This window comes from Cryptosporidium ubiquitum (genome assembly GCF_001865345.1).
Source record: "Cryptosporidium ubiquitum isolate 39726 chromosome Unknown contig_2, whole genome shotgun sequence".
NCBI lineage: Eukaryota > Apicomplexa > Conoidasida > Eucoccidiorida > Cryptosporidiidae > Cryptosporidium > Cryptosporidium ubiquitum.
This window is the reverse complement of record NW_021639842.1, coordinates 572-17871: the sequence shown is the minus strand read 5'-3', so window position 1 is coordinate 17871 and position 17300 is coordinate 572. Positions and strand designations below refer to the sequence as shown.

Below are 17300 nucleotides of genomic sequence, written 5' to 3'. Positions count from 1 at the left end.
TTTATCTTTCTCACACAATCCTTCCTTTAGAACAATAACATTAGTGGATTGAGTTAAATTGGAAAGTAATGATTGCGAACAACGATGTACTAGGTATTCTAGGAACTAAGCCTTTAAATAATTTAATTAAAGAAAATTTACTTTTAGAAAATGAACAATTCAATGAAAGCCTGGCTGATTATTGGAAATCATTTCTTTGGGAATTCCAATTTTCGAGATTATATTTCAAATTATCCAGAGGAGACTGTAGAATCATATTCTCAAACAGTTGGTTACCACATATTAATCATTCAAAAGTACTAATGTTTAGATTATCATGCGTTATATTTTTTTGTACAGTTATATTATATGATATTTTTACAGAAATAAAGATATGGAAAATTGAAAATTTAGCCAGATACTACACTACTAATTGGTGCAGTATTGCAACAATAGGTTACTTTTTAGTTTTAAGTATTGTATCAATGCAGGCACAAAATGTAGTAAACTCAAATATTGACGGTAATGTATATGGAAAAAACATACCAGAAATTGAAGACATTATCGGAAATGTAGGTTATCTAAATTGGACATGCTGGTATGCATGGATGATTCAAAGTTTTCTTCTCCCCACAGGACTTATAGTCAATATTGGTTATTGGATGGTTTCTCACCCTAATACCAGCATTTCACTCATATTAGCAATAGCCAAACATGCAATTGCAAGTATTCTTGTTTTTTGGGACTGTTACTCCACTTATCAGCCATTCTTCTTATTACATGGGCTTTACTTATATATTTATATTATTGGAATACTATTATTCATTGGTATAATAAAGCTATTTCCAGATTCATATCTCTCTTTACTACCTATAAGTATAAATGATTTGTACACATTTTTCAATTTTAATGATGAGAGTCATATAAAGATAGCCCCAAGTTTGCTTATTTTCATTTTCACATTGTTCTATCCGCTTCTCCTGATTTTTCTTTGGTTTCTATTTAGAGAAAAAAACCTTTTAGTGGATCCTCTCCCAAATAGCTACTTTATTAGTAGCTCAGAATCGAAATGTGAAGTGATTAAAGAAAATACATTAGAAAAGCTTGCCTTGATTTCAAATGATGACCAATTAGAAAAGGTTTAATTTTTAAGTTATTTATTATTTCATAGGCTATATTAAATTTTCTATCGACTTCTTTTCTTTTATATAATTGGTTTGATCAACCAATTCCAAATGTTAGTGTATATATAATGCATGTAGGCAACTAGCTTTAATTAAATGGCAAAAGGCGCCAAAGAAGAATGCATGCAGAATAAAAAAAATGAAAGTTGTTCTAAAAAAAAAAAAAAGATTAATGTAAGAAAAGGAATTAAAATTTTTCATTATTTTAAATCAAATGCAAAATATATTTTTAGTTTAATTTGTTTTTTGTCGAAGCTTAATTACAGAAGACCTTTCCCTGTGCCTCAAAATCTCTTCTTTTGAATCTGAACTTTCCTCCTCGTTCTGCCTCAATATTTTATTGGAAGAAGCTACCATTTCCGCCGTATTAAAGTCTATAACATTATAAATAAATTCTATTAACATCAGGTAAAATTCCATTCCACCTTTAAGCCAAGTGTCATTATGAAGCCCTCCCGAGACTGTATAGACTTTGTTTAAAAAACCATTCGTTCCCGCCTTTCTATAAAGTTCAATAGAATGAGTAGGAGGTATAATTTCATCCTCACTCCCAACCACGAATAATATTGGAGATTTAACACGGGAAATTTTAGAGATAGAGTCAAACTTAAGTCTTTGTATTACTTTAAATAAGAAACCAAAATATTTGAATATTGGATAAACTCTTAAAGCAATAGAGCCAATATCAGTGAAGGTATTTTCTAGAATAATACCAGTGATATTATATTTGGAAGCAAGATCAATAGTGACAGCGCCACCAATAGAATGACCATATACAAATATCATATTTTTATCCACTACATCAGTCCTAGAAAGAACATATTCAAATGCAGCTTTAGCATCTAAATAGAAACCCTCTTCAGAAGGTACTCCTTCGCTATCTCCATATCCTCTATAAGAAACTGCAAGAACATTAACACCAATAAGATTATAAAGTTCCCAGAACCTGGGAAGTCTGTGCCCAATGTTACCAGCATTACCATGAAAGAAAATAATAGTCGGGGACTTTTCTTGTTGCTCATATCTTTTTGCAAATTCAGCAAAATAATGTCTCATATATTTAGGAGCTTTTCTAGTTATATTCATATACTCTCCCTCGTTATCATCTTCAATTTCCCCTTCAAAATTTTCTTTTAAATTAGAATCAGTCTCCAACGTACCAAACTTGTTGCTAACGTATCTGTCAAATTCCTTGTGTACCATAAACCAACAATGTAATTTAACATTATCATCCGTAATTAAAGTCACGTCCTCTGAATTAATCTTTTTCTCATTAGGGTGTCTGAATCCTGGAAAGTTTGAGGCTAAATCTCTTTTTCCATTAATATTCGGAAAGAACAAAAGTTTTTCCTGAAAGATCCAAACAAGTAACCCTAATAATAAAATTATTGACAGAATAATTATAATGATTCTACTAACTACGCACTGCGCATTGCATTTTGATAATCCACTTTTGTTCTGACCGAAAAAATCCATTTTTACTCCTTCACACTTTTTTTTAGTAATCAACTACTCTTCAATCACTAAATTTATGGATGAGTCCCTTTAATTATTAAACACTCCTTCTTTACCAGTAATTCTTTCTCAAGTCTGCTCAATAGGTTTATCTGGTCGTAACTTATTACAGTTCACGAAAATTTCCCGCACAACATTTAACTTGTTTAATAAATTAATTCCCAGCATTTAAATATTTACCGCTAAACTATTTTCATCAAAAACCCACAAATTCAAAAAAAAATCAACTTTTTAAATTCATTCTTAGTAAATAAATCTTTCAAAATATATATTTCTTCACAAATTTTAGTTTTTTTTGCTAAACAATCAAAAAACGACCCATTTTCTTTCAGAACCACACCCATCCTCTTTTTATAACCCATTACTTTACCTCAAATAGTAACTATCAATCGTTATCTATTCCTCTCCTTTTTCTTTTTCCACTCTTTCGAAACTAACTTTCATTCAAATTTCAGATTTCCCGCCAGAAGAAATTATTTCATAATATGCAAAAATTGTGTGTTTCTTTATCTCGAAATGAAGTTTTAATTAAATTAATTATTTAATTAAATAACGTTCAATCTCATGGGAATTATAACTCTTATAACAATATCTATTTAAGATGATATTAAATGCCATTTTCTATACAAAAAGTTTTGAACAAAATTTATATTAGGTTTTGGGATATAAGTGATTAATTACCTATGAATGCATGCACCTGACTTTTCCGGAGATATTTTATGCATGCAATACATAAAAACAAATAAAGTCTTAAAGGTCAATTTTAAAAGAAAAACTAGTATTTTATAAATTATATTTAGATAATAAAGTGTATTATTGGTAGAATTAGCCACCTACACAGCTTTTTTATTATAATTTTAATTTAGTCTAGATAGTCTTATTGTCAAATATGTAAATAAAACAAATAAAATTGATTTAAATAAGATATTTAGAAGTGATAAAGTGCTACTTTCTACGAGAAAACGAACTAGTTAGACTATTTATTGTGACGTCCAAAACTATTGATGAATTCATCCAATCCATCACTGTCTGTTTCGGAATTATCATTGTAATCGTATTCGTATGGATCACTGAAGTTATCATCATCTTTTAAATAAGTGTAAAATGGGTTATCTTCAACATTCAAGTTTCCATTGCTTTCTAAGTAATGTTTAAATCTCCTATTGTTCATACGGTTATGATAATACATATAGAACTTGGGTTTATTACAGTATCCAATTTCAATTTGCTTCCAGCTCATTTTTTTGGAAAATGGATTTTTGGGGTTTGAAAGTCTAAGAGAAAGCTGTTCTAGTATAATTGAAGAAAACTCCATACTATTTGAGCTAATGTAGAACTTAATTACTCCATATCCTAGTACTCCATTCTCAACAGGAGTATCACCAACTGCAATGACTCCAATAAGTTTATAATCAATCCCAAGTAATTCACCAAGTGCCTTCTTGAAGGAAAGAACAAACTCTTTATGGTCATTAAAAGTAGGAACATTTGGAACAATGTGATTAAATGAGAAATATCCAATTAAAGATTCTGGAGGATACTCAGTAACTAAGTCTGAATAGAAACCGTACTTATAAACTATGCTTTCCAGTGCAGTTTTCCCCTTGTTTATTCCCATACAGGATGTGTTGTTAACGATTAATTCAATAGGAGGGGAAGCATCTTTGGTTAAGAAGTTAAGTTGTTTCCATTCAAATATCTGTCCGAAAATACTTGTCGGATTGAAAATGATCTTGGAGGATATTTCCAGTGAAAAGTCTGCCATTTTTTGTCCTACATTAGAGTAAATATAGAATGTAACCAATATATCCCCAGTTGCAGTCTGTAAGACGCTATTTCCAACTTTGGATACTTGGACATTCCTTGGGGTCAAACTTATAATACCTACGTTCCTCTTATAAGGACCGAAAGAAGTCTTAATAGATGAGATAAATAGGTCTTTAAATTCTTTGAATCTCTCATCAGCTATTTGTTTTTGAACAAAATAATCAAAGTTTGTAATCAACGCTTGAACCATCAGAACTCCGTTTATTGGAATTTCATTATCCTTTTCTGTTGTGGAATAACCATTCTCAGGGAATCCTTTTCCAAGTTGGGAAACTTTCATCTTACTATATGGATTTTCTCCAACAGGGATTAAGTACTTGAATGGCAGGATTTTGTTATTTAAAGGCAAGGTACAAATTGTGAATTTTTTAGAATAGTCCGAAAATTGGTGTTCATTTAAGAAAATTGAATTCCCATTAAATCCAATACTCCAATCGTGGTCCTTTCCAAAACCAAGTTCTTCAGAGTTTGGATGTACTCCAGAACATTGTTCATTCGTAATTAAGTTGATTAATAAGGCAAATTTACGATAAAATAGGAATCCTAAAGTATTGTGAGTTCCGTTATTAATATTATAAGCAGAAATCAAATCATCATTATCATATAAATCTCCATAATATCCACTGTTTAACTTATTGTCTGTGGCTTTGGTGTATATTTTCCATTCCATACCTTTTTGAGGATAATTACATAAGCCATTTACAGCTTGATTTACAATAGAAGTTTGATCCACCCCACAATAGTTTGTCAAGCTGGAATGTAAGTATCCATTTAAAAGAACAAATGGATATCCTTGATAGTTTTGAACTGAGAAGATTAACCTAACTGGAGTTGAGGGGTATATTTCAGTGAAAGTATAATTAAGCTTTGAATTTATTTCATCCTCGGAAAGTAGTAAATTTGGATACTCAATCAGAGCAAATCCATTTGAATCCATAATATAGAAAAGTCCATTAATTTTCAGAAGAGTTATCTCCATATCATCTCCTTCATTAAATATTCTTCCATTACTATATTGAGTTGAAATAGAAGTCTCATTCAGAACTGCTGTTAACTTATTTGGCTCAAACAATATGCTTCCTACGTTTAAATCCCTGTTAATCAGAATTAGACTAAATACTGTCTGGCTAGATAATGTTCTAAGTGAGCTGTCTACATAGTAAGTAAATCTTTTTTTAACAATCTTAGGGAATTTGAAACTGATTGTCACATAAACTCCCTCCTTCCAAACACTATCATCCGTTTTTTCAAAGTATCCAAATACTCCAGTGCAAGCTGTTCCAATTTTCAAATTGCACCCTTCAGTGAGATCAGGAGGTAATGTAGTCGTTGAAGTGCTTGTAATATTTGTATTTGGAGTGCTTGTAGTTGTGGTACTAGTGGAAGTAGTAGTAGTAGTAGAAAGTCCAATAGGATCTATTGAGATGTTGACAAGATACCAAAGAGTGTAAGATTTCTTAGAACCAAAGCTCTTTCCGATTATCTGGTTAAATGAATTATCTATTCCATTCAGGAAAAGCAATCTCTCTGTATTTCTATTAACGGTAATTGTGTAAGAATTCTTCTCTTTACTATAAGTTACCCAAAATGTAAAGAAACCATTAGTATATGTAGAACAAAAGGGACCACATTGGGGTGAGGAAGAATAGACTGTGATTCCATTTTGTTCATTAGTCAAACTAACGAAGAGGTCCGAGTAAGTTATTGACAATATTAGAGATTTGGTATTTGAATTAAAGAATTCATATTTGTAGTTTTGTTTAAGATTATTTGAAGGGCTTTCCTGAGTTTCTGGATTCCCAGTGCTCATCATTACCATTAAAGTCCAATCTGAGTTAAAGAGGGTATTCTCAGGTTTTAAGTATACATTTGTTGAGTTGCAGACTGAGAATAAGCTAAGATCACATACATCTACTCCGTTTTTAATATATTCTGGCCTATATGGATTAATATCTGAATTCTGAATACCTCCTTCTTTCTCAAATAAACTAGAGGTCCTATTGTAGAAATACCCAGGAGGAGTATTAGTTTCATTACCATCAGTAGGAGCTGGAATTATTGATGATGGGAAGTAAGGATAACTTTTTAAATACTTCAACTCTGGATGATAAGTCCCTGTTGTATTATCAAATGATGGATCATAAAGTGAATCTGGGCCTGTATATGTTGGTTTAAATCCTCCATCAGGGAACCCAAGTTTAAATTGAGTAAAGTTTGAGATTGGGGGAGAATTTCCCATAGGGAATATATATCTAAATCTCCATCCATTCTCAATCTCACCTATACTACATACTGTGTTATATTCAGAATCATCATCATTAAAAATGTTTAAGTAAAGCATAGATAATGAGTCTATTCCAAGTGAAAGTTTAAGCTTGTCTCCAATATTGAGTTTTCTAGCTCCAGGGAGTGGTCCAGAGCAGACTGATCCATAATGGCTCTGTAAAGCAACTCTATCTTTAAGTACATAAATGTATCCATAATCTTGATAGTTATTTTCATTCGAATTGGAATTTATAGAAAAGATCAAATCTTCAGTAGGACTGAGTACAAATACATTGATTATATCTGGAGATTGGAATCTTCTTCCCCAAGTTCCATTATTAACTTGTGTATTGGTAATTTCAGTTTCAATTTCCCAACTCATCCCTGGAATAGGATTAGAGCATATTTGAGAAAGTACTTGGCCAGAGCAACTTAAAGACTTGGAAAAACAGTCATTGTAGAAAGAACAGTCTTTATATCCCTGTAAAAGAACTTGTTGAGGATAAAGGAAGCCTGTTTGGAGAAGGAATACTGATGGATCAGGTGTTTTACCATGGTTAGAGATCTTATCAAAAGAGAAGTCAGTCATGGATTTAATATTTATCAAAGATTCAGAGTTTTCATTAAGTAAGAAGAACCCAAGTCTGCTCCATCCAAGTCCTAAGTTAAGATTCTTTCCTTGAAAAACAAGGCTTCCATCTTTATAAGGAGAGTAAAATTCTTGATCATTCTTCCAATCATATAAAGTAATTAAAGTCTCATTAAACAAAATAGAAAGAACTGGTCTATCCTTGTTACTAAAGAGGTAACCATACCAGAAAATCTCATTTAAATTGAAAGGAGCATTACAGTTCTGAATAGGTAGTTTGAAGCTGAGCCAAAGGACATTACCATGATTGAATATGGGATCTATAAGTGTGGCATTAAAGCCTTTGCAAGGAATATCTTTCTCTAGTAAGCATTCATCTTGAATATTATCTTGCCAGGGAGGGATAGTAGTAGTGGTTGTAGTGGTAGTCTCAATCTGAGGAACCTTAGCAATATTCGAAAGTTGCCACAAACTAAAAGAACTCATTACTGAATTACTACAACATGGTTGGATTCTATCAAAGGATGAGACAGCCTGAGAATTTTTTAGTCTCAAAAGAATCTGTTTGTTCTTGTCAATAGAGATGGTCATTTCTTCACTGAAAGCATCATAATTCATCCAGAAGGTAAAGTATCCTTTTTTGTATGTTGAACATAGAGGACCACATTGAGGAGAAACTGAGACGGCTCTTTCTCCCGTGATCTCATTCTTAATCTCAGTAAATTCATCATACAAATTGATAGAGAGAACTATTTTGCTAGTGAATGTGTTAATGAACTGGAAACCATAATTGTATGTTGCTGAATTTTGGGACGAAAAAGAAGTTACTCCATTATTATAGACAAATGGTAAGGTTGAATTTGGTAACACGGATGAACTTTGGTCAGATTCTGGGATTCCAGTATTAATAGATGCAAATAGGGTCCAACCTGATTGAAAGAGTGTTCCTGTTGGTTTCAAATTAACAATAGTACTGTTACATATTGAAAGAATGTATAGATCACATTCTTTTATACCAGGAGAAAGCTCTTGGAATTGGTAGGGATTTACTTGGTCTGAGGTATTATTTGGATACTTAACAAAGAGACCAGAAGTTTGGTTGTAGTAATAACCAGGAGGAGTATTATGATAGTTTCCAGAAATTGGTGCAGGAATGATTCCAACTGGGAAGAATGGGAAACTAAAGTTGTATTTTTTTTCTGGTTCATATAGTCCTGTCTCATTATTTAACTCAGGCCTATAGAATCCAATATTGTCTCTGGGGTTAGAACTTTCAAATCCTCCATTAGGGAAGTCTCCAATAATTTGAGTAAATATAGATCTTGAAGGTGAGTAGCCTCTAGGATAGATGTATTTAAAATGTATAAAGTCTTCATGGTATTTTAGAGTACAAACTGAGTAGAATTTAGTTTTATTTTCGTTCATTACGTTTAAATAAAGTATTTCATTATCATCTACAGCTACTGACCAAACAACAGAGTCTCCAATTATTAAAGATCTGGATTCTGGGTATAATCCATCACAGAAAGAGTGTCCAAGATGGCTTTGAATTGCAATCCTCTGATCAAATATATATACTGAAACTATATCCTCAATTCCATTATTAATATTGAAAGCATGAAGTAGTCCTGGAAGTTCAAAATTGGGCCCCCAAGTACCGTTGTTTACTTGAGTATCTGAGATCTCAGTTTCCACAATCCATTGTGGCCTACTCGGATTTCTGTTACATGTTTCTGAAAGAACTTGGGATTCACAGGAGATTGGTTTAGAATGACAATCATTAAAAAGAGAACAAGAGTGGTATCCTTGGTATAAGATCTCATTAGGATACATAAAATTTGTTTGGAGCGTGAAATTAAGAGGAATGTTATCTTGGAGTGATTTTGAGACTTTACTGAACTCAAAATTATTTCTTGCTGGGATTTTTATTAGGCTGTTAAAATCACTATTCATCAAGAATAACCCAAGTCTGCTCCAACCAAGAGATAGGCTTTCTAATTTCCCAGAGTAAACTGTGCTTTCGTTAGTATATGGAGAAATATATTCAAGATCTTCTCTGTGATCATAAAGCGTGATAGTTGTTTCATTGAATTTAAGTGAAAGTACTAATTGATCATTCTTATCTTTGAATTCAAAACCATTCCATATGTATTTTAGATCTTCAGTTGCATTTGTAGAATTATCTAGATTCATCCTTTTGGAAGTTGATGTGGGGATAATGGGAGTAAGTACGTTGTTTGCTCCGTTCACCAAAACCTTGGATAGTGTGAAATTCAGAGAAAGGAGGTAACTATCAGAGAAATTTCCATCCATTAGGGTTGCACTATGTCCTTTACACGGTTGAGAAGAGTCAATGGAGGAAAGTGAGCATTCATCATGAACTGTCTCAAACCAAGGTGGGAGCGTGGTAGTAGTGGAGGACATTCTAAGAGGATAAATTACAGTATTGGAAAGTTGCCAAAGAGAGAATGAGTTTGCAGTTTCTGATTCACAACAAGGCTTTATATGATCAAAAATAGCTCCATGTGCATCTAGATGAAGGAGATACTTTTGGTTGGAGCTCACAGAGATAATGTAATTGTTGGAAGAGTGATCGTAAGAAAGCCAGAAAGTGAAAAAGCCTTTTGGATATGTTGAACAATAAGGACCACATTGAGGAGATCCAGCAACAGAAAATTCACCAGAAACTTCGTTTCTAAAGACTACAGTCTCGTTGTTATAATAAAGAGAAAGTACTACTTTGTTTCCTTGCTTGGAATTGAGAAACTCATACTTATAGTTGAAGTCATACTTTTCAGAAACATTTGAGGGAATTCCATTGTTAAGCATCACAAACAAAGTCCATCCTTGTTTGAAAAATGTATCTTTAGGTTTTAAAAAGACTGAGGTAGAATTACAAATATCAAACATATGCAAACTGCATTCAGGAAGTCCCTCAAGAAGTTCTTTTGGTTGGAATGGATTAATTTCAATATTGGTATTGTTTGGATATTTCTCAAAGAGTCCTGTAGCTGTGTTATAGTAATATCCAGAAGGGGTATTAATAAGGGATCCATTAAGAGGAGCAGCCTGTATACCCGGAGGAAAGTGGGGATGATTTATACCATAGGTAGCTTCGGGATCATATTCTTGAGAGCTTGTATTATATAATGGTTTATAGTAACCATTTAAAGAAGAATTTGAGACAGAAGATTCAAATCCACCTTTAGGGAATCCCATCTTAAATTCCTTAAATACTGAAGGTCCAGGAGCATATCCTTGTGGATATAAGTACAAGAAATCAGAATTCTGAATTCCAGTACTTAAAGTACAGATAGTAAAGTTACCCATTCCTTTGAAATTTTGAACATTTAAGTACATCTGGTTTGAATCATCAAACCCGATACTCCAGCTAAGAGAATCCCCATAATCTATGATTGAATCTGAAGGATACGGTCCAGAACATACTACATTATGCTTTAGATCTTGAATAGCTAATCTATTTTCAAATATATATATAGACAAGAGATCCTCTTGTGAGTTTCCTTCATTAATCACAAATTCAGCCAATAGAGAACTTAACTCGAGTCTCGAACCCCATGTAGAGTTTGTAAGGAATGTCTCTGTGATCACTGTGTCTACTTGGTAATAGGATCCAGGATTCTTTTTGTTGCATATTCCTGTCAATACTTGAGAAGAACAGGAAGCCTCTGTAGGACAATCCTCAAAGAAAGAACAACTCTCATAACCTTTGTAGAGGATTTGTTTAGGGAATACAAATTGATCAGTAAGCAAGAAATTACTTGGAGTGGCCTCTGATCCATAGAGAGATACCTTGTTGAAGGATATATCTGTTAGACTGTTGATTTGAATTAGGCCTTCACTTTTAGAGTTGATGACAAATAGACCTAATCTACTCCATCCAATAGCAAAGATTATATTCATTTCTGGATATGCTAAACTTTCATTGGTATATCTAGAAGAATACTCAATCTTAGCAATCTGATCTGTCAAAGTTATGGAAGTTTCATTGAATAATAAGGAAAAGATCGGATTTGAATCCAATAAAAATTGGTATCCAAACCAATGAAGAGAAGAAAAGTCTAATCCATGAATCTTATCTTTAGAAGATGTTATTGTAGTATTGAACCACAGAATATTTCCTTGAGAAAATGGAGTAACTGATACACCATTAATCCCTCTACAAGGAACATCAACAATGAGTTTGCATTCATCCAGAACTTGGCTAGACCAAGGGATAGCAGTAGTAGTAGTAGTAGTAGTAGAAATGGATCTTGGAATAATTTGTTTATTAGTAAGTTGGAAGATATTATAAACAATACCACAGTTTGTTTGAGAATTTCCACATGATGGTCTAATTAGATTAAATTTCATATTTGCTGAATTAATAGAAACAAGTTTCTGTTTATTATAGTCCACAGAAACTGTGTATACATTGATTTCTGGATCATAAGTTAACCAAAATGCAAAGAATCCATCTGGATAAGTAGAACAGAAAGGACCACATTGTGGAGATCCTGCAATAGAAGAATCTCCAGTTCTTTCATTTCTAAGAATTACTGTCTCATTAAATAAATTAAGAGACAAAACAGTTTCCTCAGTATTTCCTCCTAATTCTGAGTTAATGAAATCAAATCTTAGGTTTGGATCTTGACTATTTGTATTTGGATCACGAGTTGGAATGCCGGTACTTATTAATGTAAATAGCGTCCATCCTTGCTTAAATATTGTATTTTCTGGCATAATCCTTGCAGATGTTCCATTACAAGTATCAAAAATAAATAGATCACATTCTAAGACTCCATTCATTATATAAGGAGGTCTAAATGGATTAAATTCGTCTACATTTGTATTATTTGGATTTCTAACAAATTGGTTGGTGGTTCTATTATAATGGTAACCAATTGGAGTATTTTCTGCTGTACCATAATAAGGAACTGGATTAATACCAACTGGTAAGAAAGGTGTAGTGGAATTATATAGTTCATTATTATATGTTCCAGAAGTTGTGTTTAATATTGGTCTATAGAATCCTGATTTAGAATTTTTAGATGTTGGTTCAAATCCTCCTATTGGAATACTATTAAGTATTTGAGTGAAATTCGAAGTAGCTGGAGCATGGCCTCTAGGGTAAATATAAACTATTGGAATTAGATGATTTCCAAATGAAATTGCACAAACTGAAAAAATCTCATCTTTTTGCTTAATATTAAGGTAAAGCATTTCAGTTTCATCTATTGACAAAGTCCAATTTATACTGCTTCCAAAGTTTTGAGAAAGATCTTGAGGGTAAGGACCATTACAAACCACATTCTTTTTAAGATCTTGTAAGGCTAATCTATTATCAAATAAATATATAGCTAATACATCTTCAACACCATTATTTACAAAATAAATGTTAAGAAGATTTGAGAGTTCAAGATCAGAACCCCATGTACCATTATTTACTTTTGTATCCAGAATCTCTGTTTCAATAATCCAACTAACTCCTGGTTGAGGTTTACCACAAGGATTAGTAAGAGTTTGAGCTGAACACCCTGTAGATGTTGAATCACAATCTTTATATAGTGAACAGGTACTATATCCTTCATACAAAGTATTTCCTGGGAATAGAAAACCTCCAGAAAGTAGGAAATGATATACTTGTCTTCTACTTCCACGAAGTGGTATAATCTTTGATATAGCATACTCTTGGTTGGTTTGGAAGCTAATTAAAGAATTACCATTCTCATTTAGTAAGAATACTCCAAATTTACTCCATGCTAATCCAAAAGTTAGTTCTAAGCCTTCATAAATAAGAATTTCATCAGTATATCTTGAGAAATATTGTTTTCCTTGTACATAATCTATTAGAATGATGAAAGTTTCATTGAAAAACAAGTTCATAAGATTATCAGAAGAGATACTATTCAAACTAATTCCAAACCAATATTTTTCTCCACTTGAGGGTAATATAATGTTTCCATTATGTACTATTGTTGAGATCCAAATAACATTACTCATTTTCAAATTGTTTTGAATCGTTCCTGCATATCCTTTACAAGGAGTACCTATCTCAATATCACAGTTATCAAATGTAATACTGTCCCAAGGAGGAGAAGTTGTTGTTGTTGTTGTTGTTGAGATTGATACTGGAACTTCAACTATGTTTGTTAACTGCCAAAGTGAATAAACATTTCCATTATTACTACCTAATTCTCCTCTAATTTTGTTAAATACTGATTTGTAACCTGATACTTCAACCAAATGTTCTTTATTAGAATTAACTGAAATTAGGTATTTTTTAGATTCATTATTATAAGTTAACCAAAAAGTAAAAAAGCCTTTTGGATAAGTTGAACAATATGGACCACATTGGGGAGATCCTGAAATCGAAGCATCTCCAGTCTTTTCATTTTTGAATATTACTGATTCATTTCTAAGAGTAAGAGAAAGAATGACTTCTTCTTCTCCATTTATGTCATTTATGAAATTATATTTGTAATTAAAATCCAAATTAGATAAGATATTATTTCCAATAGGAATACCTGTACTAATCATTACAAATAAAGTCCAATCTTTTCCAAATATTAAATTACTATTATTAGATCTAAAATTAATATTTGAACTATTACAAACTGATAAAAGTTCAATATTACATTCATTCAATCCCTTAATAAATTCTCTAGGTTGATAAGGGTTAATTTCATCTTTAAGAGTTAAATCTTCTGTTTCAAATAAACTTGAAGTTGTATTATAGAAATAACCTGGAGGAGTGTTTTGATAATCTCCAAAAGTAGGAGCAGCATTAATTCCAACTGGGAAGAAAGAATTGATTTTTTTATATAGTTTATCAGGTTCAAATATTCCAAGAGATGAGTTATAATTTGCATCATAAAATCCTATGGGATTTGATTTCTCATATCCTCCTTTGGGGAATCCAGAGATCTGTTGAATAAAGGTGGATTTTAAAGGTGAATAACCTTTTGGATATATAGATGATAAAGTTCCAGAAGAAATATCCATTGGTAAAACACAAACAGTATAGTTTTTATTTCCATTTTTTATATCATGTATATTTAAATAAAGTAAATAAGAATGATCTATTCCAATAGACCATTTTAAATGATCACCTATTTTTATATCTACAAGACCTGGATAATAACCATCACAAGAAATCTTATTATGTTCATCTTGAATTGAGATCCTATTATTAAAGATATAAATTGAATATATATTATCTGTGAGATTATTAATCTTGAATACATTAATTAAAGTAGGAAACTCTAATTTAGATCCCCATGTACCATTATTAACATTAGTTTCAGAAATTTCAGTATCTATAATCCAACTCATTCCAGGACGAGGTTTATTACATGTATCTATTAAAGCTTGACTTGAACAAGACATTATTTCAGTATTACAATCATTATAAAAAGAACAGGTATGATAACCTTGATATAAAATTTCATTAGGATATAAGAATTCTCTACTAATTAGTTCAAATTTTACCAAAGTATTTTGTTCATCAGAGTATTGTTTGATCTTATTAATTTGATCTTCTGGTAAATTTTGTATATGAATTAATCCATTATGATTTTTGTCCATTAAAAAGATTCCAAGTCTACTCCATCCAATTAATATCTCAAGATTCATTTGATCATAAGAGAGTGATTCATTTGTGAATGGAGATATATATTCTTGATGACTTTTCCAGTCATACATTATTATAGAACTTTCATTAATAAAGATTGAAAAGATTTTATTATAATCATCATTTAAATCAAATCCTAACCAGTATTGATTTCCAAGATGATTAATCTTATTATTACAATTACATTCTTTTTCAAGTATAAATTCCATTGAAATAAGATCTCCAAGATTAAAATTTGGATTAATTGTAGCATTAAATCCTTTACATGGTATCCATATTTCTGTAATATTACAAACCTCTTGTTGTATTTTATCCCATGGAGAAATAGTTGTAGTAGTAGTAGAAATTAACTTTGGAGTTTTTTTAACATTTGTTATATACCATATATTATAACTTGGATTATTACTATTTATACCTGATTGAGTAATGATCTTATTAATATTTTGTTTAGATCCAGGTAAAGTTATTAAAAGTTCTGAGTTGGAATTAATTGATATTTCATAAAGATCATTGTTTTTATCATAAGTTAACCAAAAAGCAAAGAATCCTTTTGGATAAGTAGAACAATAAGGACCACATTGAGGAGCAGAAACTGTTTTTTCTATATCAATTAAATGATTTTTGAATGTAACTGTTTCATTTGTAAGAGATAAAGATAGAATAATTTCTTCATCTTTTGTAATATCATTATATTTAATAAATTCATATTTATAATTAAATCCAGAATAATTATTGTTTTGATCATAATTTGGTATTCCAGTAGTTAAAATTACAAATAAAGTCCATTCTTCTATAGATATTAAATTATAATCTATTGGCATAATTTTAGCAGAAGTACCATTACAAGTTGAGAATAAATAAAGATTACATTCTGAAATACCATCTACAATATGATTTGGTTGAAATGGATTTAATTCATTAGGATTTGGATGATCTGGATTCTTTTCAAATTGACTAGTAGTTTTATTATAATAATATCCTGGTGGTGTAGTATGATAATTTCCTATAATTGGAGCTGGTTTAATACCAGGTGGAAAGAATGGATAATTTTCACCATAATTATGTAATGGATTATATTCATTAATAGATTGATCATAATAAGGATAATAATAAGATGTAATTAGATTTGAATTAGAAGATGATGATTTATATCCACCTCTTGGGAAATGATTAATATATTGAGTAAATTTAGTATTAGATGGATTATATCCTCTTGTATAAATGTAATCAATAGATTCTATTCCAAAAGTACTAGTAATTATAAGTTCAGGATTAGTATTAGCAATTAGATTAAGACTTTTTTGATTAGCAGCTTTAAGTTGACAAATAGAATAATATTGATTATCATTTTGATCATATACATTAAGGAAAATTGAATAATAAGAATCAAAACCAATTTCCCAAATAAGATTTGATTTAATATTAATTAAATTTCCATTAGGATATGGTCCAGAACAACTAATATAGTTATTTATATCTTGAATAGCAATTCTATTATGATATATATAAACAATATATTGATCTTGATTATTAGAACTAATAATATAAGTATTTAAAAGGTCAGATTGTTGAAATATTTCACCCCAGGTTCCATTATTAAGATAAGTAGTTTTAATTTCAGTTTCAAATTTGAGATGTAATCCAGGAGATAATGTTTGGCATATTCCAGTAAGAACTTGTGAATAACATTCTAATTGTTCAGTTAAACAATTATTATATAATGAACATTTTTGATATCCTTCATAAAGAAGAGTATTAGGATAAAAGAATCCATCTTCTAATAAATAATTAGAAATAACTTGATTGTTATATAATTGTTTAACATGATTATATGAATAATCATATTGAGGTTGGATTTGTATTAGACTTTGTAATTTAGAATTCATAATATATAGACCTAATCTACTTAATCCAATTCCTATAGTAAAGTTCATGTTATTATATGCAAGTTTTTCATTAGTATATGGAGAATAATATTCTTGTTGTCCTTTCCAATCTTTAATGGTTAAATAAGTTTCATTAAAAAGTAGAGTAAATATTGTATCATTATTTTGAATGAAATTATATCCCATCCAATAATTACTTTCATGTGAAATTGGATTATTATTTTCTGTAAAGTATAGTTTTCTGTTTTGATTTTGAGGATTATATATTGTATTGGAAGTTATCCATAAGATATTACCTTTGTCTACTATTGATGGAATTGTTGAATTATATCCTATACATGGTTTTTTTAGTTCGAGTTCACATTCATCCTGAACAATTTGGTCCGATGGAGGAGTTGTGGAGGTTGAGGTTGAGGTTGAGG

The 17300-nt window shown here is 30.8% G+C and overlaps 3 protein-coding genes across 3 annotated transcripts; 1 reads left to right on the top strand and 2 right to left on the bottom strand.

Moving 5' to 3' along the window:
• Nucleotides 1–68: 68 nt before the first annotated feature.
• cubi_00887 (uncharacterized protein) lies at nt 69–1124 on the top strand (the record flags this gene model as incomplete). Its single annotated transcript, XM_029017899.1, has 1 exon — nt 69–1124. One exon carries the CDS (start codon nt 69–71, stop codon nt 1122–1124), a length of 1056 nt encoding a protein of 351 aa, XP_028872850.1.
• Nucleotides 1125–1397: 273 nt separating this feature from the next.
• On the bottom strand, nt 1398–2639 carry cubi_00886 (uncharacterized protein; the record flags this gene model as incomplete). Its single annotated transcript, XM_029017898.1, has 1 exon — nt 1398–2639. One exon carries the CDS (start codon nt 2637–2639, stop codon nt 1398–1400), a length of 1242 nt encoding a protein of 413 aa, XP_028872849.1.
• A 1015-nt stretch (nt 2640–3654) lies between these two features.
• cubi_00885 (uncharacterized protein) lies at nt 3655–17064 on the bottom strand (the record flags this gene model as incomplete). The annotated part of the gene is made up of 1 exon (XM_029017897.1): nt 3655–17064. The coding sequence occupies one exon, from the start codon at nt 17062–17064 to the stop codon at nt 3655–3657; it is 13410 nt and encodes a 4469-aa protein (XP_028872848.1).
• Nucleotides 17065–17300: the final 236 nt, after the last annotated feature.